This window comes from Lepisosteus oculatus, chromosome 4, assembly GCF_040954835.1.
Source record: "Lepisosteus oculatus isolate fLepOcu1 chromosome 4, fLepOcu1.hap2, whole genome shotgun sequence".
In the NCBI taxonomy this organism is placed as follows: domain Eukaryota; kingdom Metazoa; phylum Chordata; class Actinopteri; order Semionotiformes; family Lepisosteidae; genus Lepisosteus; species Lepisosteus oculatus.
The window spans coordinates 51,216,847-51,243,370 of record NC_090699.1 but is presented as its reverse complement, the minus strand read 5'-3'; the positions used below and the strand labels follow the sequence as shown (position 1 = coordinate 51,243,370).

Genomic DNA, 26,524 nt, shown 5'->3' with positions numbered 1-26,524 from the left:
ATCACAGCAGTGTATAGTAACAACTAAGGATGCTCAGATCAGTTGAAAAGGTTTATGTAAAAATAATGGTTGAATCCACCCTGAAATAATGTTTTTCGTATTAGATTCGTATGTAAGGTAAAATTAAGGTTAGACTCCTCTTCCAATAGTTAGCTGTTTTCATACTAAAGACCTGTACAAATATGTCTGAGTGGAACCTACATTACTCAATGTGGAAAACTAATTGGTAGTTCCTCTAATGGAGCAAGTTTTAACTTTATATCTAATTTTAAGAGAACATCTCATAAAGCTATACCTCAACAATCACCAACTCTGATCTCAGAAATGTATGTTCCAGCCATCAATTTGAAAAGGTTTTCGATTTATATTTATGATATACAATTTTCTATAGATAACTACTGTGAAGACAATTCAAACATCTATTTGATCTTGAGCACTTTTAAAGAACTATAGTTAATTAACAATAACCCATATCAGCCGTTTTCAGTCTCTATTCACACCTAGTCAACATCTTAAAACTCAATAATTGCTGGCTTTTATGTGACCATATCAAATTACTGCTCATTTTGTTTTAACTGTTAGCCAATTCCCCATTTGAGCCTCCATTATTTCCTAAGAGACAGGCATTCAAAGACTACAGTTGAATGGCTCCTTGGGACTCTCTCTATTGCCAAGATTCAGAAAAATTGTGCTTTATTTCCCTAGAGACCTTAAGCAAATTTCAAAATATATTAAACCAATAGGAACCGAATATTGTCTACTGACCTTAAGTACACTACCATAAATCCCCCGCAGTTTGTTTCTATTCAATTAAGTGCATCAACTACAGGACCTGAAAACATTCAGATTAATTCCCTTTTTGAGTCTTTTTGAGTTTTTTTATGGAATTGTATCACAGTAAAATTGCCAACTTAAATAAACCTTCAAAACCCACCTAATAAGCAAGTATGTCTATAGAGTAACTGTGTGAATCTCTGTGCAACTTAATCCAAAAAAATTATGAACAGCATTTGGCTGAGACATCCACACCTTAGGTGTTAAATGAAGACTATAAACCACTTACAGTATGTACAGAATGTATGCTAAACATTTCAAATGCATTTGATGCTATGGTGGCATCTGAAAACTATACGAAATTGTGTTTAGTGGTCTTCCAAACAATTTGGCAGTATGAATATAGGAAATAGCTACTCCAAGTTGTAAATTGTCTTCTAATCATACTTTCATTTAAATAGATCTGATAACTTAATTACTATTAAGTTATTCAGTACTATGAAAAAGTCTTTAATCAGGTATACTTATAACTTACTAGTAGACAGAGAAGCTTAAATATTCAAAAGCTTTTATTGCTGCCAAAAGTTCAAGTAAAATAAAAGTCTGTAACTGATACAAATAAAGCATACCCACATTTATAACATTAACATTTATTGCTTTATATGAATACTGTATTGAAAGCCCAAGCATTCAGTTTACACAGAAATCATACAATTATATACTGTTTCACAAAGGCAGTGAACACTTATTACAATCTACAAAATCTACTTTACAGAAATTTAAAAATTCTAAATATCAAAAAAGTACAGTTGCAGAAACAGGTACAAATTTGGCAGCCAGTCATTGTAATGGAGATCTGTATGCGAAATGACTTGGTATTCAATGTGGCTGTATGTTGAAAATATTTGGACTATAAGCAGTTCTTGTGCTTTGAGCTGGTTTTCAGATATTCAACAACCACTGGCTGTCAAAGTAGTATGTTCAAAAAATAGTTCATTCCGTTGAAAAGTTTTATATAAATTATGGTGGTTCAATGCACCCTAAAATTATATTTCTTGTATTAGACTCTTATACAAGGTAAAGTTAGATTGCTCTTCCAATAGTTAGCAGTGTCTTTGCAATAACGACCTTAACAAAAACAAAACTCTGAAAGGAACCTACAGTGGACATACTCACAATGTGGAAAACTAGTTTGTAGACCCTCTAATGGATGCAAATGTCAGCTAGGAAAAAAGCATTCACTCTACAACCAAAGCTTCAGTCGAACACCTTTTAAAATCAGCCAAGCTTCAAACTTGTAAGGACAAAACTGCTCTCCTCATGTTATTTGAAACTTACTGATATGGGCACCTCCAATTATAATACAAAACAGTGTCCAGATTGACAAGTGTTCCTGGAATGTTTTTTTTTCTCCCCATCCTGGCCTTTCACAGGTTAAAATGTCCAGGGGACTGTATCGGCCAGACCTTCGTGAGACTGAGATATACCTGGAACCTTGGCTTGTTTGTCATACAAAAGAACTCCTTAACTAGCACACAGAAAAAAATACATCGGAACATGATGTGAAATGCACCACTCAAACTCTTTTTAAGTATTTCACAAATGAGAAATGAATCTGAAATCCAAGGGGAAACCTACATTTGGTAAATGTTGAAACAATGACCCAAGTTTGAAAAACCTGCAAAACTGAGAAAAAAATAAACAGACAAGACCGTATGACTAAATGTAATGAGCTCAAAAAAGTCAAAATTATAACCTTCCAGTTTAAAAACTTTTAATTCCAAATAAAAATCTATACACAAACCACTGATTTGACCAAACTAAAAAGTCAGCGGTCAGTCTGGCCTGAAGGAGCTGGCATTCACAGTTCTAAAGATGAGCAACTCTTTCAGGGTTTACTCCTTTTGAGACGTGTTGGAGAACCAGTTTTTTCCTGGGAAACTAAAGGTCCGTTTTATTACATAATTTTTTTTACAGTGTAAAATCAGAGCCTCGTGGAAAATACTGCACCATAAACATTCCTGCAGTTAGTCTTGTTCCATAGGTTCTTCTGCAGTTTCTGTAGCTTCAGTACTATTCTCCATTGCATTCTCCGATGGAGTTTCAGGAGATTTGCTGGAAGAAGCCGTCTCTGGCTCACCACTTTCACTGCTTTCTTCACTGTTGCTGCTACTGCTGCTGCTGCTGCTACTGCTACTGACAGGGTCAATATTCTCACTAGGTTCCCTATCTTCACGGCTCAAATCCTTATCTAGTGGAGACGGCTGGTCTGACTGGTCCATTTGATTATTTTCCTCCGAGGTATCCTCTGTGGCAGATAACGTCTCCTTTTCAGCATTCTCTACAGTGCTTTCCCCTGCTGGGGTTTCAGTCTGTGTACTTGAAGGCTCTAAAAATGTAGAAAACAAGACTCATTTGAAAATGTAATGCTCACCTGAGGTAAATTAGTAAACTGGCAAGCTATTATATAGCACTTATCATGAAGGAAGGCTGTACCAACAGTTGTGGTTTGGGTCACACCTACTGCCAAAAGCAATCTAGCTCAGGCTTTTCTATGCCATAAACTTTATTTTTGTTCTTATTTTCACTCAGTTTCTACAGTGTACCTTTATTAAGTGTTTCCACATTTCAGTATTTAGGCTATCCTTAATTATACTTTAACAGCAAGATACATTTGTATCTGCAAACTTCACATTACATCACATAACATTTTCATTAACGTTCTCATCATGGTAGCAATTTAGACAGTTTGTATTTCACCTTTAAGTTGCTTCACTAGCAAATTTACTTCACAATTGTCCTGAGTTTCAAGTACATTTCCAAAAGCAGAAGTTGAGAACTGTACATGTACATACAAACACGTGATTTGCTGCAGATGTAAGAAAATGAACAAACTTACTAAACGTCTTCACAAGAATTTATAAAATGAGAAATATTGAAACTTTTCAAATATAATGCTTAAAACTAAGTGCTTTTATCTTTATTTGCCTTGTTTTGAAGAGTTTTCTCAGCACAATGAAAACAATTGCAAGAACTTAATACCAGGCGAGCATGCAATATTTCTAAATCCTGAAAAACAAGTAAAGCCTGACAATGGAAGAGAACAGTGTTTCCACAGCAACACGCATTTAAGGAACGTATAGTACTTATAGGACAAACAACAACATAAATCGCATATTGATTTACTGGAGGTTTGTTAGGCACTTAAAGTTACTTCCAGCAGCACATATAATTTAAATCAGAATCAAAAATGGGAGCAAAGCTATTTCGGCTGTTGAAAAATATTTTTCAATGAACAGCAATAGGCGCCAAATTTACTTTGAATTTTCTTAACGCAACAGTACCTTGTTCTTCAGAAGACTGAAGCTCAGCATCCCTGCTGCTTTCCTTCTCTCCTTCCTGCGCTTCTGAAGACGACTCGGCCTCCTCTGGCATTTCCGCAGTGCTCTCAGCAGCAGCTGGCCGCAGCGCCTCTTCCTCCTGGTCAAACTTGAGTCTCTTCACTTCGTGACCCTCTGCCTCCATCGGGTCCTCCTCCTCCTCAAGATACTTGTTCTTCACAGGACTACCCAGAGTGTTTTCTCCCTCTGATGATGGTGACTCGCTTAAAAGAAAAGAAAGATCATATCCAAGTACTGTTAGAGCACTTCTTTTACAATACCACATATTTACAAAGGCCAAGGTTTCCCGCAGCTTTATACAGGCTAGTTGGGCCACTTGGCAGCTAATTGGCACTGCCCTGGCTAACAAATGATTGAGCGCCAAACAGAATGTAGACAAGAATCCATACTGGAATACTGTTTTAATACTAATACCCCAAAGATCAATTGTCAGCCTGCAGCCACTTTTATTATGCAATGGTACATAATAACATAGCTCTCAAGTCTCATACCAAATATCAACCTCCTGCTTTTGTCTGAAAATCTCAGGCACTTGCATCAAGTCTAGACTGATGAAACTGTTGTGGAGACTTGCAATTCTGTTCATGTGTTTTTGGTACATAAAACGAATAAAAGAGAGCATTGATACATATAGTATGCTATCAATTTTTTTTGCATGAGGGTTTGGGACCCTTGAGAGAGAGATTAATAAGGCAGAAAAAGATGGTTTCTTCGGAGCAGAATCATCGGGTTACAGCCAGATACTTTGTACCTTCATTACTTGCCACTTAATTTTGAAAGTGCAGAAAAGACTCATTGCCTCAACAAGTGTTAAATAAACAGTACCTCAATAGCAAAAAGAACAATGATGGCTTGACGCATACAGACAATAACAATTAGCAATGCATTTCAAGCACAATGCTCTTCCTCAGGCAGCATCAAGGGTAGCCTACATCTTTGACGAATCAAATTAACTGTTGAGGACAAATGTTTTGCTCAGGATTAGTTGCAATAAGAAGACAGATTACTGTACTAGTATGTAAACTAAGATAGCTAGGGGGTGGGGTGGGGGCACCAATAACAAATCAATCTTCTATTCAGAGAGCAAGAAGCCACAATGAAGATTTCTCCATGATACCCTGTCAAGACAAGTCAACCCATGCCTATCCCAGCTGTAAAGGCGCTGAATTATACTGGAGATGCCTGTAGTTTCTTTGAAGCTATTCTGAGAGTCTGGCATGCAAAATATTGCCACATCACAGAAGCACCATACATCTCATTGGTTTCTACTGCTCAGATATTTAAACATAGAAATGCCATTGAAAGAAATCTAAACAAATACCTGTGAGGCTTGCCATCTGCCTGCTCTGCTGTAGGCTCTTTGTTTTCCGTACTGTCAGGTAAACCATTTGTTGCTAAAGAACTTGATAAAGAGAGCTTTGGTCTGTTCATCGGCCTTGGTGTTCCAGGTCCATTTACATTCCTTAAACCAAAAAGGAAAATGTAAAACTACTAGTGTATGCAGTCCAAACTTTCACACAACTAATTTATATTCATACACTTAAAACTAGCTTACATGAATGTACTACTATAGTATACTGAAAACTTTTTTCACCATCCTACAACAATTAGATTGTTAGCTAATCAAACTACCATATTCTAAAAAAAAAACTATAGTTCTACTCTATAAGCCACACTAATTAAAAACTTGTTTTATAAACAAAATATACTTACAAACAGCTTGATATCCATTTACAAAATATTGTAGAGCTACAGTATATCCTATTACAATCTTACCTGTCTGAATAACCAGATGAATTACCAGGAAACATGACACCATTCATCCTGCTCAAGCTACTGGATCCATTTTTCCTATAGCAAAGAAAAGTTATTAATTGAATTTATCCTCAATGTACAGATGAGTACATTTTTTATTAACTTGGAATAATGAATTCCCCCAAACACCTCAATTAACAGTTTAATGGGAGTTAAAGTCGACATAAAACTCTGTTACAAAAAAAACTGAATTTCAAAATCCACTGCAAAGGTTTCTTTACATATTGTCTGGTTTACTTACTCTGAAGTTGGATATACACAGCTGACAACCATGACATTCTAAAAGTAAAGAACAGAACAAAACACTTGTAAATATTTAATTTTCTAAACAACTAATCCAAGCAATATTCGTGTCCCAGATATAGATATATTTTTTATTTAGAATTGCTAAATTATTTTTGCTAGAAACTCACCCAATCTGAAATTGTCAGTGGTACATCTATCATGGCCCTGAACCCTGCCACCACACTCAGAGGAGAAGGAGGAAGTGCAACATTTAACATTGGCCAGCTTCAAGCTTTTATCTTTTAACACAGCACAGCTTCATGAAGGAGGTTCAGAGCTGACAGGAGGAGAGGTGTGTTCCTCACTTACAACTACCCAGGAGGTAGCACAGGTCCGAGAGAGCAGAGATCCTGGCAGACTAATCCTTATTCTTCCCTTGGCAGAGCTCAGCCAATCATGCACTTCTGTTTAGAGAAACCCAGTCAGCTGGTGACTGAGATAAAACCAGGCTCAACCCAAAAGCCCTAAACTTCAGACCTCAACTTGCACTCGGAGAAACGCTTTTACTAGTTGACCTGTTCAGGAGCCTACAGCTATGTGTAGTTTAAGATATAGGAACTAATATTTTTTCTGAATAAGATCCTTAAACTGCAGGTAAAGTTCCCTGTTTGCTCGTTTTTAAATCACAGTATCCCCCCCTTGAAAATGGTCCTAAAATCACTGTTTTATACACCAAATGGTTTGTGATATAAATTATAAATACCAGTAATACTCAATGAAACTTTTAAAATCAGTCTCAAACGGTATGAGGTAGACATTTTTTGGACACGGTGAATATATAGGACTTGAAATAATGTACAAAGTCTGTAAATATAAACTGATACTGCATGAAACAAATTTAGTTTTCTCTTGAAAAAAAGATTTGCTGGTAGCCCTAAGCCACAGCTAGGAAAGTTGCATCTTTTGTATTATTCCATGTTGACATTTTTTGTTGCGTGCAAACACAATGGATCCAAAGCAAAAAAGACTGTTAGAAAAAAGGTTTAACTAGAAGTAGTGACAGAGGCCAAAGACTATGGTTCACCTCCACATTTTTCTATTAGATGAGTGAATTAATACTGGTAATATTTTTATTACTTTTTTTCAATTTATTGAAGTGCTTAAAGAGCAAGAAAAGTATATATTAAGTACAATAGCTTCAATTTCTTCTCTACATAGGTCCTTCTGAAGTCATGGTGCACTAATACGCTGGTACGTCTCATGCTGAAATATTACTAGATCATATCTGATCAGGTCCTTTTCTTGTTTTGTTTATTGCCGAAGTAGTTTTTCTTGAATAGGTTGTGATAGTATAAATAAAAGGAAAAAACATTTTTCTACAGATTTCTACAAATCATATTTCTAAAAATGACTGAAATGCTTCTGAAGTAAGGGCAATGATAATTACCTTTTCCACACCACGGAGAAACTTATCTGTGCCAGTGTAATTCCTCTTGGGTTCAGTCAGTAACTCGCATAAGCGCTGAATAGTAAAGGGAATCCTTAAAACACAAAAGGAATACAAATATTTTTTAGTAATTGCACCTCTTTATAAAAAAGGAACATAAGCCCCTGTTTAGGGAGGTGGAAATGTACAAACAGCTGCCATATCACCCTGCAACTCACAACTGGCAACCCACTGAAGCTAAGCAGGTGTGAGCCTGGTCAGTACCTGGATGGGAGACCTCCTGGGAAAAACTAAGGTTGCTGCTGGAAGAGGTGTTAGTGGGGCCAGTGGGGGGCGCTCACCCTGCAGTCCATGTGGGTCCTAATGCCCCAGTATAGTGACGGGGACACTATACTGTAAACAGGCGCCGTCCTTCGGATGAGACGTAAAACCGAGGTCCTGACTCTCTGTGGTCATTAAAAATCCCAGGGCGCTTCTCGAAAAGAGTAGGGGTGTAACCCCGGTGTCCTGGCCAAATTTCCAATTGGCCCTTACTAATCATGGCCTCCTAATAATCCCCCTCTATGAATTGGCTACATTACTCTGCTCTCCTCCCCACTGATAGCTGATGTGTGGTGAGCGTTCTGGCGCACTATGGCTGCTGTCGCATCATCCAGGTGGATGCTGCACATTGGTGGTGGTGGAGGGGAGTCCCCATTACCTGTAAAGCGCTTTGAGTGGAGTGTCCAGAAAAGCGCTATATAAGTGTAAGCAATTATTATTATTATTATAAACAGAGCTCTATGGATACAAGTTACATTTTAAATTGATAAATCTCATGGCATACCTTTTAATTACACTAGATGGCAGTATTGCTTCATGATACAACATCTTTAGACAAGGCAAATCACATACAAGAGCTTATCCAGGGTTTGTGATATATTTCTGGAAGACAAAAAAAACTTGCAGAGACCAAATGAGGACTACTAAGTGCCACAATTACTTACCCATTGTATCCGTTGACTATTTTGAGTATCCTTTCCTTCATTTCCTCGAAGGGAATGTACTCTACATTGGGGTTAGCAGGTCCTCGCTGTTCAGGGGCTGAAGCTCTGAAATCATCCATCACTTTCTCCAGTTTAAAGAGGAAATAGCTCTTGAACTGTGACCACTGAATCCTAAAGTGGAGAGCATAAGTACATACTTGTGGGATGATGCACTAAGCATTATTTTGATCTATACAAATGTCAAACCCAACACAACTTAAATATAATGAAAAATAATTCAACATATATTAATACATCAGGTGGGTAGCTACGTCAGCATGTGCAGGCTGCAAAGGAACAAGTAATAGGTTTATTCCATGCTGAAAAAAAGAAGAGAGAAAAAACACAACGCTGAGCCTTCATCAGGTATTAATACATTATTATATAAACTTCCATTAATGGTTATTTTTGCATTCACTTCTGAAACCTGAGCAAGGCTTTCAACTGTTCCAGTCGTATCTTTATATGGTTCCTATAAGGTCATCAGAGAATGAGAATCATTTAAGAAACACTTGAATCATACAACTTTCTTTCATTCATACCACTGTCAACATTTCTTAATCAGAATTACATATAACTGCTATGGGATGTACTGATATAATAATACTAATAATAGCATGAAGTCAAGGCAAGGAAAAACTACACAGTTGATAAATGTTGTTCAATTATAACACTGTTTCATTTTATCCTTGCATATATAATTTAATTTTCTGCCTGGTGTGCTTACCATGGTGCAGTGTGCAATAGGAGGAACCTACTGTAAACAGGACTCCAAACAGAGCACAGTGTGGAAATATTTTCAAGTATCTGATGATAAAAGCAGTCATCAGAGTAAGCCACCCTTCCAAGAGAATCACAAAAATGGCACATATAGAATACAGGCAGCAGATATGACTAATCATTATTTCCCTCACCAGTGGCTAAAAAAAATACACTTTGTACTCTCAAAACCAGTTGCAACTATCTCTCAAAAAGGAAACAAACCATTAGCTATAGCAAGCTCTTATTCATCTTGGGCTATCTACACAGGTAGAACACTTGCTACAGAAACAGGAGCTTATTTTGGCAAGTGATCCAAGTCTTTGAATAGTTATTTTTAAAAAGCCACCAAAATAGGAAGAGTTTATGGGAGACACCACTGCACATGAAAGATACTAAAACTGATTTTTTGAGAAATCATCCAAATGATGATTGCCAGCTGCTTTTCATGGACAGTGCACATTAGTGACTAAAACCTTTACTAACCACTTAGAGGGAAAAATACATTTTACGTTAAGTGTCACAAATACCTCTGCTCACAGATTTGCAAGAAAATCTTCAGGATAGCTTAAACAACGTTGCTGAACACAGAAGTCAAACACGTAGAAAAGATGTAGAAAGTTATGTAGCCGAGCATTTTATGAAACAGATCCATGAAGTTATTTTTTTTTTAAGTTAGAGAATCCAATACATTTCTAGTAGTCAAAAATGTACACCTCTGAGAAAAAGCAGCCTTTTGGATTTCTGAACTTGGCACTTAGATTAAACTTTTCAGTTACTGCCATGTGAATTGGCAATGTTCACACAACAAAAGGGGAAAAAAAAACAGTACTATGGGTGAAAAAACAGAGAAGGACAGCAAACCTCCAACAAGCGATGAGTGCCGTAAACCCCACCCCTATTCAAACGGAAAACCACATATCGTGTGAAAACGCAAATGAGCTTGTGGTATGGAAGCTTTGGGGCATGCAAAAATGTGAATATGAATAGTGCTACATTGGCACCAACGTTCAGTCGTGGGGATCTGTAAGTAACTAGTTTAAATGTATACCTCAATATTTGTTCCCATAAGGTTACGATATTTGACCCTATTCGATATTTTCTATGGATATAGACCAATGAAGGTTAAATAGCTCAGACAGGACCAATACAACACCAGCACATCACATTTATACTTCACAGCTTCATTACACCAGCCTAACACTGTGCTCTAAACATGTAATCAGACAAGGCGTAAGCCAACACCACATGCATTTTTTAGGTGCGATTGTCTCACTTGCACGCTTTTTACCTATGGAAACCATTGTCTCCACTTATAACCAAACCAGCACAGAGAATGCATGCACGGCTAATTTCAACATGAACCCCCTCTTTCCCTATTATTCAGATAATGCTGGGTCTTCTCCATTAAATTAGGGACAACAGAAATAACAGGGTATGGGAAAACATGGTTTTGTCTCAAGAAACATACACAGAAGAGTCCCTTTTGAAATCTTTTAAGTTTTGAGTGATTTAGATTTAAAAGTAATGAAACATTCATGAATACAAAAGTAGTTTTGTAGGATCAGTCAAAAAGTTTGGAAATTAAATAATTGAGACAACTGAATATGTTGCTTTTCAGCTAATTATAGGGATATCAAACTTTCATTACATCTATTGTTATATTTAGTAATTCAACAATTAGTCTTGTGTTAAGACAGTATGAGGTCATCCTATGCCATCCAGAAATGTGTGAGGACTGTGCCAGAAAATTTTGCTCAAATGATCCATAATGACTCAAATTACTGTGCTCCGCAGGCCGAAAAAAACTCAGGTATTTTTCCAGCAAAATGAGACAGTCAAACTACAATAAATTAAGATGCAAAATTAAGGTGGGTCTATTGATATAGAATGTTGCTTTAATAAAACACTTTTTGGAATATTCCATGGATTTGGTGTTGACATATTTAATATGCAATTAAATGATTTGGGAAGCAATTATTAATAATGGAAATGGAAATATTTGAGATGGGAATTGCAATTGATATGTTGCAAAAAGTAATTTAGTTTTTCTGTCAGCTACTTGATCTGATGTAGACTTGACAGCTGAATTATCTTTTGCAAAGAACATTAAAACTGAGAGTGCAGTTATGTTCCTTTTTGGGAAGAAAGTGGAAGAAGCAAATACCAAGTTTGACAAACATGTCTTCTAGCTCATTCCAGCTCCATATGCTGAATCTGCATGAAGGTTTGCAAATACTGCAAGTGATTCTAGCACTTTTCCTGCTTCCACTCACCAGTTGTAACTCAATAACTACTTAACACGGGTAGGAGCAATGACTAATCTGCATCATCTACTTAAAAGTATATGCATTCTTAGAAAAACTACCACAAAAATTTACTTCTGTAATTCAGCTCTTGAATTGTATCTTACAGGGTGTATGAATTGCAAAAAGGTCTTCTGTTTTTCATGTTTCAAACATACCATTTAAATGAATGTTATATAATATAATGCATTATGCTAATACAAACATTTCCCCATAAGCCAATTCAAAGTTAATTGTACATATTTGCTTTTATTTTAATTTACGAAAATGATAAATAATACTGAATGCCAAAACTGAAGTGCACTAACATTTAGACCTTATTTTACTTTGTCAGTGAAACAAAATCATGCATGCTCTAGTCTTGTGCTTAATATTGGCATTGTCCACAATAGCTTATCAGCCATTGAGATCGGTAAAGAAAATTAAATATGAACATATAGCTAAAGGATATAAATGAATAGATGTCAGTAAAGTCAACCCAAATAACACAGTGAAGTGCAATGTCCAGAACTGGAATAATAATGCCACAGCACTGCATATGCTGCCAACTAGTATGGTTTGGTAAAACAAAAAAGCTTTCACTTTGGTAAGTTGATGCACTTTGATCTTAAAAATGTAACATGCAAATTAAATTTAGTTACAAACAAATATTTAAAAAAGCAAAAGGAAAACCCTTGAACTGTGAGCTTTGATTATACTATCTGTACTATAGACAAGCGACATCTTAAATTTCATTACAAAGAACAATCCCAAGTTACTTTTCTTTCCTCTGGTCAGGTATGCCACAGCATTTAAACTAATCAGTGTGGAGAACATACTTGTTCAAACATCACAAAGCACTGATTTGCAAAACAGGTTAGTAAGGAATTCATGAATTTTGAATAAATCCACCACAGATGCAAAAACCTTATAGAATTTATAAACTTCTTTCTTCATTAATTGAATGTCATTAATGTCTTAAAATGAAAATATATTTTTTTATATTTCCTTATGCTTAAGGGGATACACAAGTGCCAGTGTTCAGACAAAGGAAACAAAATAAATTCAAACAACCTAAAGCCAACAAATATAGCACAGTATGTTTAAGCAACAGGGTAATTAGCGTTCTAGATACAGTACCTTGCAAAGGTATTCAGACTCTTGACCAATTCTCTCATTTTACTGAATTACAAATCCTACATTGAAATTTTGTTTTGAATGTGACAGTGTTTTATGTTAGAACAACATATTTCAGTTTTTAAGAATCTTTCCTAACATAAAACACTCACATTCAAATAATTGAGTTTCAGTGCTTAGAAATAAATATCCCACACAGTGCCATAGTAACTGTGTTTATTGTATCTGTGGCTGTAAACAAAAACCCCCACCCCTTCTGATCCTTCCTAGTTTATGAATAATAGAATGCAGAGACATCGTTGAAAAACCATTAAATGTACCTGCATCTGATGTTACGTGTTCGAAGCTGAAATTATTCTACTAGTCAAACTTTAGGTAAGATACCAAGCTTGCCCAGGCCATGTTCTCTAGTTCTGCAAGAACAACTGAATGGGGAAAACAAATGATGCGGTATAGTATTAATGGCAAATCCTCAGACAATAAGGTTGTTCTACACTTCTACACAACCTACCAAAAACATCCGTCTAACCTTCCTAACGGTTTCATCTAATTCAGGGGAGCCAGAGTCTATCCTGAAAGTAATAAGTGTGGGATACACATGGAATGGGATGCCAGAACATTGCTGGGCATACAAAAAGACACAAACACACTCACTCCAGAGCCAAATTTAAAAAAAAAGCCAATTACCCTACCATTATGTCTCTGGACTGTGGGAGGAAACCAGAGCACATGGAAACTCACGAAAACAAAGGGAGAACATACTAATTCCACACACACACATAGCACCCCAAGTCAGGAAATGAAGCCAGGGACCCAGTGCTGCCAGATAGCAATGCAAACCACTGCGCCACCCTTTCAAAAACATTTCAAAGTTAAATTGATACAAATCTAAGCTGAAACACTTCAAATGCTTTTTTGTATGGGACTGAAATACTTAAAACATATAGCAGGGCATTCAAAGAAGACATTCTTGAAGGTACCATTGTAACAGTAAGTCTGAAGAGCAATTTCTGCATGGGCTATGTTAAAAAGTCTAAACAATTAAGATCATTACAGAAGACGCTTTGGTTAGTTTATCTAGGCTGTCATTTCCTTTAACCAGTTCTGTGTGACTTTTCGTGAGATAATACCTTAAAAGACAGATGGACTATATTCATAAAACTCCCCCCCCCCCCAAAAAAAGGTAAAAAAATGAAAACTTATATAACTAGATTTAAATGTTTTACTTATATGTTGTAATATTAGGTCTGTTCTTATATTTCTAAATAAGTGGTAAATGTATACGATAAAGATTTATGAATACAACCCAAAAGAAAAATAAGCCATGAACAATTTCAGACTGAAAAAGAGGGATATTCAGAGACACAATAGGTATTGCATAATTCTTGGAAAAACACCAGATCCTAAAAATAAGATGCTCAAGTTCTCTAAGCAAATGGTGAACATATTGAAAATATTTCTACATGGGGAAAAAAATCTTGTACACATTAACAGTTCAAGAATAATATGCAATAGTGGTTTCATATTGTTTATCACTGTTTCAGCCTGGTGGAGTACAATATTTTGTACATTATCACTACAACACGAAAAAAACAACTGCTAACGAGAACCAAATCTGTGGATCTGAAAAAAGGTTGAAAAAGACACTAGACAAAAAAGACTAGTTCTATTTTTTTTAATATTGAAAATATTAAAATATTAACAATATTGCTTTTCTTGAATTTTGGATCCCCTTAAGGTTACATTCACAACTGCCACACTTACAGAATCCCTTGACCACATGGGTTTCATCACCTACATTTGATTTCAGAGATGATCACAGATATCTGCCTAGTTAGTAATTTTTAAAACACAATATTAATTTTCTTTGATCTTTAAATTGGCATGTTAACGTGAAAAATTTGATTAGGGAATGACAGGAATAAAGAGATACTGGAAGCATGCATTGTAGTTTTAACTACATTTTCATCACATGCAAATACCTGTTTTTGACCCATGAACAGTACTGTTACAGTATTTTTGGTGGAAAACCATTCTGTTCTCCATTTGTGTCAAAAAGTGTTGGGCTGAAAGCCTCGGTCTCAGATAAAAAGTTCTATAAACACAAGCTGAAAATTGTTCTAAACATTACAAGTGCAAAAATCATAGCGTTTAGAACATTCTGTTTCCACTATGAACATTTATCAAGATGGCCTGCATTCTAAACCAAAGGCAGGACCTTCCAATTACATGCAATGTAATCCTCAGAATAATCCTAGTGTATTTTTTTTTACATCTGTACAGTCAGAAAATGTTTTTTGCAACACACTTGGATGAACCAAACATCGTTGTATTAGACAATAAAATCCAGGACAGTTCTGTGTATTTTGACTTGCTATTCATTCTGAGACAAACTTCTTGTTTATGAACAAGATTTTTATAAGAGTGAAATCTTGAAAATCATCAAAACACATGGAATTATATATTAAGGAATGTATAATTGCAAACAAAATAACATGTGTAAAGTGTGCTATATAATTAACTCTCCACAAAGACTTGCAAAACAAAACGGTCAATGTCTAACAAAAACTGCCATTTGCATTTCTTTAAAAAGGACTGCCAGATTTCTGCTTATTATATTGTTTTACCTATATGGATATACATCTACAGTCCACTATGTAAGCAGCTCACTTTACTGCTACGCTGCTACTTATATCAACCTAACTGAAAGGCCTATAATTAGGCCTATACAGTTTAATTTAAAAAAAGGCATTACACTAGTTTTGTTCACTATAACGCATTCATCCTAATATGAGGACTAAAATGGTCTGAAAACTTGATCAAAGGTACAATAATAAGTTAATATAAATCTTGAGTTAATTTGCTTAAGTGTGACTTAAGTCTACTTTAAAGAACTACAGCATACTAAACTAGTTTTAACTATTTAATAAGGCATAATTTACAAATGTAGATAACGAGAAGCATCTAAAATGCTTTAAATATTCACACGAATTAGTTGAGATGCAATTAACAGCAATCTAAGGCCTGGTTTTGAATTTTATTCAAAAGTATTCAGAAAACACAATATGCTACTTTTGCAATCTTAATCATAAAATTCACTATGCCTTACATAACAAATAAACCAGGGTCACCAACACAAAATTTATATTTATTTCCCTTTACTTACAGTTGTTTAATAATTACACATGGACATGGCTTAGTGTAAATCATCAGTGACTTAGTAACAGCACTACAATCTGCTTAAATATTTTGCAGAAACTTATTTCACCGATTAATAAACAAATTTCAAATTTGACCCAATTAAAATGTCTAAAGTGACAGCTCATATGCCCCAGTTCAGCTGTTGTAAAGTTTACAACCAGATTGTTAAATAACACTGAACAGATCACCGATCCACCTCAGCTTCGTAAACGGGCCAAAAAAAATATAGAAAATCTAAAATTCCAGTTTTGTAAAGCCAAGTTTATTTTCACTTCCAATTTCAATTTCAGGAATTAAGAAAACACTTTGGGCATGATGATAGATTAAGGGGTGTTTTAAGGGAAAATGTATATTTAAATCCCTTGTTAAGCACAATATCAAGTGTATTAGCCATACTAGCTTCTTGATGAAAGAGCAAAAAATGTCCTATATATTTGTTCAAATCTAGGAAGGAGGGGCATCAATGAAATAAGAGGAACAAAAGTGCACACACAATGCAAAGGTCACAGTCAGTGCAACACCGTGACTTAAACCAAAACACTACCATAAAATACAAAAAAGGTCAGCTTGGTGCAATGTGTAATATTGCAGAGTGTAAGGAGTTGTTTTTCACTTGGAAAGTGCTCTAAATAAAGACTGCATTAAGACGTGCATTAAAAACTTGTTTCCAACACATATTTTCATATATTCTACATATTGCAATACATCACTGCAAGCAATAAAATATTCTCTCCTTCAGGTGAGAAATTAAACAATGCTAGGATTCCTCCATCTAAATGAAGCACGGAAACTTAAATCGAAGGGCACTGATCAATATCTTTATCCAAAGACTGTAACAAAACTACACTTGAATCAGCATTTCTCCCACCTACTACGGATCAGATACAAAATTAAACGACTATTGTGCCATATATTGTTTAATTTCTAACTGCTCACATAACTACACATCTGCTTTTATACGGTCCTGTTTTGCTAACAGGTGTTTAAAACCAGAGGTTCCCCTGATCCCTTTAGAAGTATATAGCGGTGTTCTCAGCAGGCTGTCCTCTTCAAAGACTAATTTGATCAGATATTTCGGATACAAAGTAAGCCAGCAGTAGTCTAGGTTACTACAGACATGAGACATGTATATCCAAACTGCAGTTCTCTCGATCCCCGTTGGGGAGACAGTCGTTACCATGTCTGTTACTCTACTCCTGAGACACATTAGGCCTCTTGCGTGCGGTTCGTCAGTAAATATACTTACATGGTCTCCCCAGTCTTTGCGACATGACATAGAAACTGGTCCAGCGTCGGACACACATCCTTCTTGCCTTTCTTCTCAAAATCTACACATAAAGACAGATAAAGGGGGAAAAGTAAGAGCCACATCAGTTGGGTCCCACACAGCCTAGGTGTCTGTTAACCGTATGCTGCAAGGAAAGTTACAGCCACTGACAGGAACTAGCAAAATAAAACTCCACATCAGGATCAGCTGTCTGCAGGAAATTCTCAAACTTTCCCGGCGCAACATGAAGAAAAACACACGATTAAAGTTAAAATGTTTGAATTTGAGCATGTAGTTTTACAACAGCTACAAACGTTGGTTACCGGCTTGGGGTTAAAAGTGCACATTATAACACAACTAGACTACACCAAAACGATTCAAAACACTTCCCTGAGAGAAGACTATTGTTTTAAAGTGTATAATAAGGTATCCAAATAGCCCTTAGTTAAATTTATTCTAAAATTGCACACACAACAACAGCCACATTCAACACCTTACTACTCTTCAATCCTAATCCCGTTCCGACCACTTCTATTCACACTTTTTCGAATGCCGGAACGAAAAAGACAGTAACGTCTACGTTTCACAACCTTTCAGGGCCTCCAGAAGTGTGTCGATTTCCATGATTGTGGCGTGAAATGTTTGAAGCTCTTCACTCCGTCTCTTTCTCCTCCTGAATCCAACAGGAAACAGAAAGCTGGCAAGCAGCGTCCGAGACAAAAAATCAGCACTTCAATATGGCGCCCGTGTCGTCACTGCCTGCCTGCACACACACTGAGCATGTGCGAACTGCCAGGCGGCGCTCATCCTACCTCGTTTCACTACTGTACTACTGGAAACACCATTAAACCCGGGCAGCTGGTTCCAGCCAGTCGCGGAGAGACCCATCAATAACTGCTTCTCAGGGGATTGCGACTTCTCTGAAGTTTGCTAGGTTCTTCTTTTGCAGCCGTGTAGTCAATAGCTTTAAGGTAGCCTTTTTGCTTAAAGATTTTCTATTACTATACTGTCGTTGTTGTATTTGGAAGACATTATCCAAGACAACGTGCAGCACGAAAATCTTTAACAGAACAACTTCTTGAATCATTAAATTTCAAGAGAAAATAATTTTAATTCGTTTTTTTCTGAATAGATATTTTTCTAAATATTTTCTAAATATGTATTCACTAGTGCCATTTTCAATGTAATTGCTTTTAATAAGCTATGTCTATAAAACAAGTCACTGTACAATAAAAAAAATAGAAACTGCAGTATTGAAGTAGTGTTGTAGAGTTACAACAGAGTGACAGTTCTGTAAGCCTGCAGTTATTTACACTACAGCATTACTGCATTTAGTACTACCTTAATTGTACTGCATCAAATGTAGGAGGCTTATTACTGTTTCCAAAAGGCTACATTGTAATTGCAATATTAATATTGCTAAATGTGTATCATTTGAGAAGTGTGCAATACTGAGACGTGGGCTTGATAAGGTTACTTTATGTGAACATGTACAAGATAGGATGAGGTGCATCTATAGTATGTAGAACTGAAGACTTTGCTGCACCCCCAAGGAAGACTGCTAGGGGCACCCCTGCACATGCTTATTGTAGTTTAAGGGAGGCTTTTATAATTGTGCACCTCTTTTCTACTTACTACTTTTGTGCCATTAAGTGCTTTATCTATTTTTTAATTTCACACAGGAGGCACTGCTGTACTTTAAGCTACCATGGACATTTTGCTTTTCTGCTGTATAAACTAATCCCATCATTGTAATACATTTTTAGAAGGCTCATAGCACTACCAACTCGACTGACTCACAGTTTTTCAGATGATTTGTCTTTATGAATTTTCACTTTTGGTGATACTTACCTAGAAACTATTGCAGTCAAGCCCCGTCTACTGTACCATACATTGATAGTAAGCATGCTACTGTAAAGTAGCATCTATTTGCTGTTCTCTTGAACAGCTGTTCATTCACCTCCCCACATGAATTATTGCTGAGTTGAAATTTTTCAGTCAGTGACTTAGGTTAACCATTGACAACTACAAGCAGAGTGGGCCATTTTTATTGCATTGTGTTCTGTATGTTGCTAGTGTTTCAGCAGTCAATGAGTTATAGGACTATACCCTGTCTTAAATTTGATGTCAATAGACAGAATGTAATAATCGGATATTTTATGTTGTATATTTCTAGTTAATGTAGGAGGGTTAGGAGAGAACTTTGTATTCACTTTGACATTATAGTGTATTTTGTGTAAATCTGTGGCAAAAATCCCAATAAAATACATTATGATATTAATATTTAAAATATTTTAGATGTAAAGCCAACAGAAAAAGCCTGTATTTCAAATGTTTTTTTTGTTTGTTTCTGTGTTACTTGTAGGTGGGGATGAGAAGTATGTTTCATATTTCTCTTCAGTACCATTTACTTTGACAAAGTATTAACTCTTATTAAGTGGAGCCAGTCAAGCACTTTGGAAATAAATGTCAGCAAAACAAAAGAATTAGTGCTACACCAATTTGTAATTAGGCAGATTTGAGCCAGCCACACTTCAGCCTATAAATATAAATTGTCAGCTTGTGGACATTCTTCCTTTTAAGTATCTGGGTACATACAGTACACTGATAACAAACTAAAATTCTTAGACAACACAGAGCATGGTTTTTTTAAAAAAAACCCATGCAGAGATTATTTCTCTTGAGAAGGTTGAGGAGCTTTGATGAAAGCAAGCACATCCAAAGATAGTCTATACAAGTCTGGGAGGGAATGTGCTCTCTTTTAACATCTCTACTTGGTATGGGATTCTTGGTACCAGGTGTACAGCTAGGCACTGAAGGATTATAAATATGAGCAGCAAAAGTATTGTTCAGAAATGGAACCAGATGAACCACTTGTATACAAAGAGTGTTTGCAGGAAAAGTAAATGATGCCTCACACCCACTACACTCTTGGTTTGAAAAACTACCATCTGGTCAACAGTTTAGAATCCTGAAGGCTACAAAAACACATTTTTAAGAACTCATTTGCTCAGAGTGTCATTACTCTTTTAAACTCTGATGTATGAGCTCCTTCAGAGCACAGTATTTACAGTATATTTATATGTATGGACAAATTTGAATCTTATATGTTTTTTATTGTATTGTTGTTTATGTGGGATTTATTGTATACAACTCCAGTGCATTAGATGTTTTATGTTTTCTGCATTTGTTGTCTCAGTGAGGTCAATAGAAAAATCCCACTCTGTGTGGACAATAAACTAAATTCTGATACTGATATACAAAAAGATGATTTCCATCCACTGAAAAAAGCAACAGTGCTCAGTACTTTGCAATTTTTTTAAATTCTTGCAACTAACACAAAATATTGAGGTAAAAGAAAATTAAAGTTGCTGAAAAAATAAACAACACTTACAGTTCTTAATTTAATATAAATACTCCAAAATACCTTTTATTATACAAAATCAGAGCCTCCTGGAAGAAGTGGATTAAACCCTTCCCAAGTCACAAAATAAACTTCTATGATAATATTAGGGAGCAGTAGTGTATCAGGCAAATGTCTGGATTGTGGGTCTCACTACTGTTTTAAATTGAGTGAGGTACTTTACCCCTAATTGCACCACCCCACTGTATAAGTGGACACCATCATTGCTGGGGTAATCTCACACCCCAGGGGGATCCTGCTTTCTAGTCTGCTAAGTTTTGGCCAGATAAATTAATGTGGCTTGGATATGGAAATTACCTGCCTATAATAGTTTTATCTGCAATCCACTAAAATTTGCTTTATTTTGGAAAATAAAAGTATCAAAGGGAAGCAGAGTGGCACAGCGCCGGGGTTGTGGGTTCAATTCCTGGGTTGCTATCTGTGTGGAGTTTGCTCCCCCAGAGTTGCATGGGTTTCCTCCAGGTGCTCCGGTTTCCTCCCACAGTCCAAAAACATACTGGTAGATCATTCAGCTTCTGGGAAAATTGGCCCTGAAAATTTGTGTGCTTCTTTCTACCGTGCAATGGACTGATGTCCTGTCCAGGGTGTACTCTGCCTTGTGCCCATTCCTTGCCGTGATAGGGTTCAGCTTCCCTCGCAATCCTGAACTGGAAGAAACAGTTAAAAACTGGACAGATGAATGGAAGTCTAAAAGACAAATAGTATGCAAAGTTTAGTAGAACTTGCATACAGAAATACTCCTGAAATGTGTTTAGATGAGGACCAATACTTCATTCACATTCACTGATACTGCCTGTTCAAACTGAAATATTCAACCTAAAACAGGCACAGATTTTTGAGCAATACTTCTTTTGGACCACTTTAAGGATTATACTAAGGATTTTTCCAGAGCCAACCTCCGTGACATTGAAACACAGGGACCACCAGATTGGTGAGAGGAGAGGGAAGGCCAGCTGGCCCTCTTGCTCACTTGGTTAGTAGTTGTTAATTGACCGCAAGATCTCATCCAAGCATTTCTTGAAACAGCTGATAGAGACAGTTTTAACAATATGGCTAGGCATCCTGTTCCAGACACACACGTCAGGAAACTGGGTTCTGTACAAGACACAGATGTTTTGGTATATCTTGTCCATACATCCATATGTGAATGGCTTGCTAAACGTATAAGAATTTGTATTGCAAATAAAACATAGCGACACAGTATGTCCTTGTGAAAAAATTAATAGCTGAATGAATGGATGACATGTTTAACAAGGCCTCATAAGTAACTGTGTGTGACCACAAAGCAGAACTGATCTCTTGGTATGTTTCCTGGTTGTGTGCCAGCTGCCAGTTCTGTGCACTCTGCTGTTGAGGGATGGCACACAAACAAGGAAAAGCCAACAGTACTTTCACATCTCTGAAAGCCTTACAATAAAAACACAGAACGCACCTTGCAAATGAAATATTACAATGAATAAAAAGGAATGAAGAAGGGTTTTTTTGCTTTTCTTTTTAAACCACATGACCCATGTAAATCTGTAAGGACTGTGGACCACTGATTTTTCATTTATGTTCTTTAACATCTGTAACTCCGTGCTAGACTGAGAAATAAGTCACTGTACTATACTTTTTTCAAAAGTTGAATACATTTCATTTATAACAAGACAAGAAGGAAGCAGACCACATAATGCAATGTTTCATTCTGGTACAATCATCATTGTGCAGTCATTTTATGTCTTCAAAAGCTATTTTTATGTCCATTTATGACAGATTATTACTTCATTTAAAGGGGAACTGCAGTCCCAATTTTTCAAGTGGTTATTAAATCTCCGTAACAAAATAAATTCATTAACGACAGAGAAAAAAAAATATAAATTTTGCATTAAGCATAAAATTGTGAACTTTGTGAAAGTACTGTAAGTTTTCTCAAACTCCTGGTCTCACGTTTCCAATAAGATTTGCGTGCAGAGTTAATACCTATTTTCCATTTATCAGCAAAACCATCTTGAAGTCAAGAGCAATATTTCTATTGTATTAAAAGAGGTGTACAATATTCACAAACCTGGTTGTTCACAATGCAATAGGGCCGCTTCACTTCACTTAATGTTTTGAATTGCAGAATATGGCACTGCACATACAGTACCTGGAAATTTCCTCTATTTCATAATGTAAATTGGAGGTTTTACACGTTACTGTGTACATTTTACTTTTATTGTGTTTTTTAAATGCACTCATCAGTGATTCTTTCTAACCCTGAAATATAAAATTAGCATTCCCATTTAAACGTTTGAGTCCTAAAAGGCAAAGTTATGTAAAGATAGTCCAGGTATACCTTACACATTTACATCTATACAGTAACAACATTTGTTTTTTAAACAAAATCAGAGTTTAATAACATATAGTTAATCAATTTCAATAGCATAAACATACAGGGTATCAACCAAACAGCTTCATAATCTCCAAAGGGAACTGTTCAGCTTTCATAAATATAAATAAGCATAGAGCCAAACTGGAAATGTAATAATGTATGGAGATAATCAGTTTGTCAAAATGAGTATAGATTTAATGTTTTAAACAAATATTTACAGAACTTTTAGAAGAGATTGAGTGCTCACTTTTGTTACTAAAGATAATTCTGGTAACAGACTTTGCAAAACTGCACTTCACAGAGACATCCTCAAAGACATATTGAAAGACACAGGAAAACAGCTATACATTTTTAAGTATTTGAAAAATAGATAAAAGAGGATTTATTATGCTTTTATATGCGTATTTATTTCAGAGATTTCATAAAAAAAATGTTTTAACATAAGCAAAACTGGCAGAATGAGAATGCACATTCTTGAAACGCTGTGGTAGCTATAAACCATAGGTGCATTTTTTGTCTTTTGGTAGGATTGGAAAAACCTGTAAGAATGTAAATAAAAATGTCTTTCTTTTTAAAAAAAAGATTTCAACTTTTCCCATTTTTAAAAATTAGAACAAGGGCAGCACAACGGCGCAGTAGTTAGCATTGCTGCCTCACAGCGCTGGGGCCCTGGGTTCAGTTCTGCATTGTGGGGTGCTATTTGCTATCTGCATACAATTATGTTGTGCGTTCACATGGGTTTTCTCCAGGTGCTCTGGTTTCCTCCCACAGTCCAAAAACATAATGGTAGGTAAAGTTGTTTTGGGGAAAACTGGCCCTGTCGTGAGTGTGTACAAGTCTGTCTTCCTGGAATGGACTGGCATCCCATCCAAGGTGTATACTGTCTTGCACCCATTGCTTACCAGGATAGGCTCCGGCTCCCCCGCGACCTGGAATTGGAAGAAGCAGCTGAAACATGGATGTAGGGAAAAAATACCATAAATATTATACAGTAGCTCTATCTCAGCATTTACTAAAGAACTGTGTGTTAGTTGTAGAATATTTGTATTCACATTTTCAGATTATACTGAAATTGTTGTATGTTCTATTCCTTTAGATCCTTGACTATATCATCAGCTGTTTTATACAAACAGCAAGTCTTTGAAATAGATGAGAATGCATGATATGTATATTTCACCTAACAGTAATTTAATTGATATTTGCAGGTATTGGCCAAAACCTGATAATAGCTTACACTGAGTACTGAACTTCCCTAAACATACTTATGAAGGAGAAAAAGAACTGTTTTGGATACATTCTTCCTGCAAGATTCCTAAATGAACGAAGATCTTGGTTTTCAAGGCCTCATTTCTTCAGCATTACATACCAACCAGTATTAAAATGAATCCAAAGCAGGTTATAATGTATAGGAAAGAGGACTGCATTGCTGAAAAAGGTGAAGGTACAAAGTACAGAGAAACCCTTTAAAAAAATTAATTGCATTGTGTCTTTTCATTGCATGTTGAAATAGTTTTTGCATTTGGAGATTGTGGACACTTACGCTGATGTCAGATTAATAAAAAAATAAAGACTCAAATTTTTTTAATTTTGTCTCTAGCAATAATACTATTTTTGAAAATGCCTGCTGGCTTTTGACAACATTTAATGACACTTGGGCAGCAGAACTTCAGTTTCCAACAGCTGTGAATGAGAAATTGTGATATAACCAGGAAAGCATCAATCACAGCAGCCTTGGGGAGGAAAGGTTTTAATTTGAAGCTTTTTAATGCAAGTCTTGCTTAGGATAGCTTTCGGCATTATTTTTTAATCATGTATGCTAAAAAAAAAAATCCTAGTTTTTAAACGTCGTGCAAATTTTATACTTCGTAACGTTTTCAGTTTTAGTTTAACATTACCCAGTTTAGAAACACTTTGGAGAAGTCTTCATGAGGATGCATTTTATCACATTTAAAGAACAAAGAAATTGGGTTTCTGATAGATTCCATTACATTTTTGTGAAAAAAATAGCTTGAAAGTGTCATATGGAGTTTTAAATTAAAGTTTGGCAGGAGGTCAAACTGTAAATTTGCCCACTTTTGCTCACTCTTTGTATAAGAATCTCAGTTCTCCACACTTTCTCATTATCCTTTCACATGATACCATGATTCTAGCTCTCACTCTCGCTGTCAAGAGAGATTGCACCAGACCCAGTACTACTTCAGACTCAGCAGGTTATAGAACTCCAGCCCCAGCTGGAAATGGAATTTCTCCCAAAACTCAACACTACCCCAAACTCCAAATCCAGTCTGTATTTATTCCAACCTGACTCCATGCTCTTCTTATGCCAGCAGCTATATCACCCTGCAACTCAGAACTGGCAACCCACTGCTGCAAAGCAGGTGTGAGCCTGGTCAGTACCTGGATGGGAGACTTCCTGGGAAAAACTATGGTTACTGCTGGAAGAGCTGTTAGTGGGGGCAGCAGGGGCCGCTATACACTATACTGTAAAAAGGTGCCATCCTTCAGATAAGACATAAACCGAGGTCCTGACTGTCTGTGGTCAGTGAAAATCCCATGGTGTTTCTCGAAAAGAGTAGGGGTGTAATCCCAGTGTCCTGGACAAATTTCCCATTGGCCCTTACCAATCATGGCCTTCTAATAATCCCCATCTATGAATTGGCTTCATCACTCTATTCTCTTCCCCACTGATAGCTGATGTTGGTAGCGTTCTGATGCACTATGGTTTCCATCACATCATCCAGGTGGACCACATTGGTGGTGGTGGAGGGGAGTCCCCATTACCTGTAAAGTGCTATGAGTGGAGTGTCCAGAAAAGCACTATATTAGCGAAAGGAATTATTATTATTATTTAAGAAAGTGTTTTAAGATGCCTGAGGATCATGAAATATCTCAATCTGTACGCTATTATCACCACTGCTTTTTGACAGGGATCCATCTTAGGCCAAAATCAGTACCTTACCTCCAGAAGCTATATAGTACATATGCCAATTGATCTTCAGAAGTTATATTCCTGTAAGTTGTTCAATGTACCCTTCATCACCATGATTTGGAGCCATCGTGCACCAAACTCTAATCTCGCAACGTGTGCTTGATGGTTTGATTCCAACTTAATATTGATATATGGTTTGATATCAATATTAAGTTTGTAAAAAAAAATAAAACACCCCACACTCAGACTCTAATGTCCTTTGAATTGGGCAGGAGATGAAAATCAGCTTTACAATTTACTATAAGGGTGAAATGCACTACTAAATATTTAAGAGCTAAGGTTAAATATTCTATTTCTTAAAATTACCTCCATAATTACCTCCAGAGTCCACAGATGGCAGTGCTATCCTCTGTCATTTTCGTATTGTGAAAAAGTGTAAAACATATCCATTTTTTACAAACTTAAAAAGTGCTGAAAAGTGTAAA

The 26,524-nt window shown here is 36.2% G+C and overlaps 1 protein-coding gene across 2 annotated transcripts; it reads right to left on the bottom strand.

The window, feature by feature from the left end:
• Positions 1 to 1,404: 1,404 nt before the first annotated feature.
• On the bottom strand, positions 1,405 to 18,076 carry ppp4r2b (protein phosphatase 4, regulatory subunit 2b). Of its 2 annotated transcripts, XM_006630603.3 has the most exons (9): positions 17,927 to 18,076; positions 17,316 to 17,397; positions 8,649 to 8,819; positions 7,663 to 7,756; positions 6,232 to 6,269; positions 5,952 to 6,026; positions 5,497 to 5,637; positions 4,119 to 4,378; positions 1,405 to 3,163 (listed from the first exon to the last, which is right to left on the bottom strand). In XM_006630603.3, the coding sequence occupies exons 1-9, from the start codon at positions 17,958 to 17,960 to the stop codon at positions 2,802 to 2,804; spliced, it is 1,257 nt and encodes a 418-aa protein (XP_006630666.2). In that variant the 5' UTR covers positions 17,961 to 18,076; the 3' UTR covers positions 1,405 to 2,801. The 2 variants fall into 2 exon arrangements, with proteins under 2 accessions (XP_006630666.2, XP_015202769.2); XM_015347283.2 differs by lacking the exons at positions 8,649 to 8,819; positions 17,316 to 17,397; positions 17,927 to 18,076 and adding an exon at positions 8,489 to 8,642.
• Positions 18,077 to 26,524: the final 8,448 nt, after the last annotated feature.

Coding starts and splice junctions, on each gene's coding strand:
- ppp4r2b (XM_006630603.3), bottom strand. CDS start 17,960: ATGGAAATCGACACACTTCTGGAGGCCCTGAAAG. Junction 7,757..8,648: donor ATAGTCAACGGATACAATGG/GTAAGTAATTGT, acceptor TTGTGTTTTAAG/GATTCCCTTTACTATTCAGC. Junction 6,027..6,231: donor TGTGTATATCCAACTTCAGA/GTAAGTAAACCA, acceptor TCTTTGCTATAG/GAAAAATGGATCCAGTAGCT.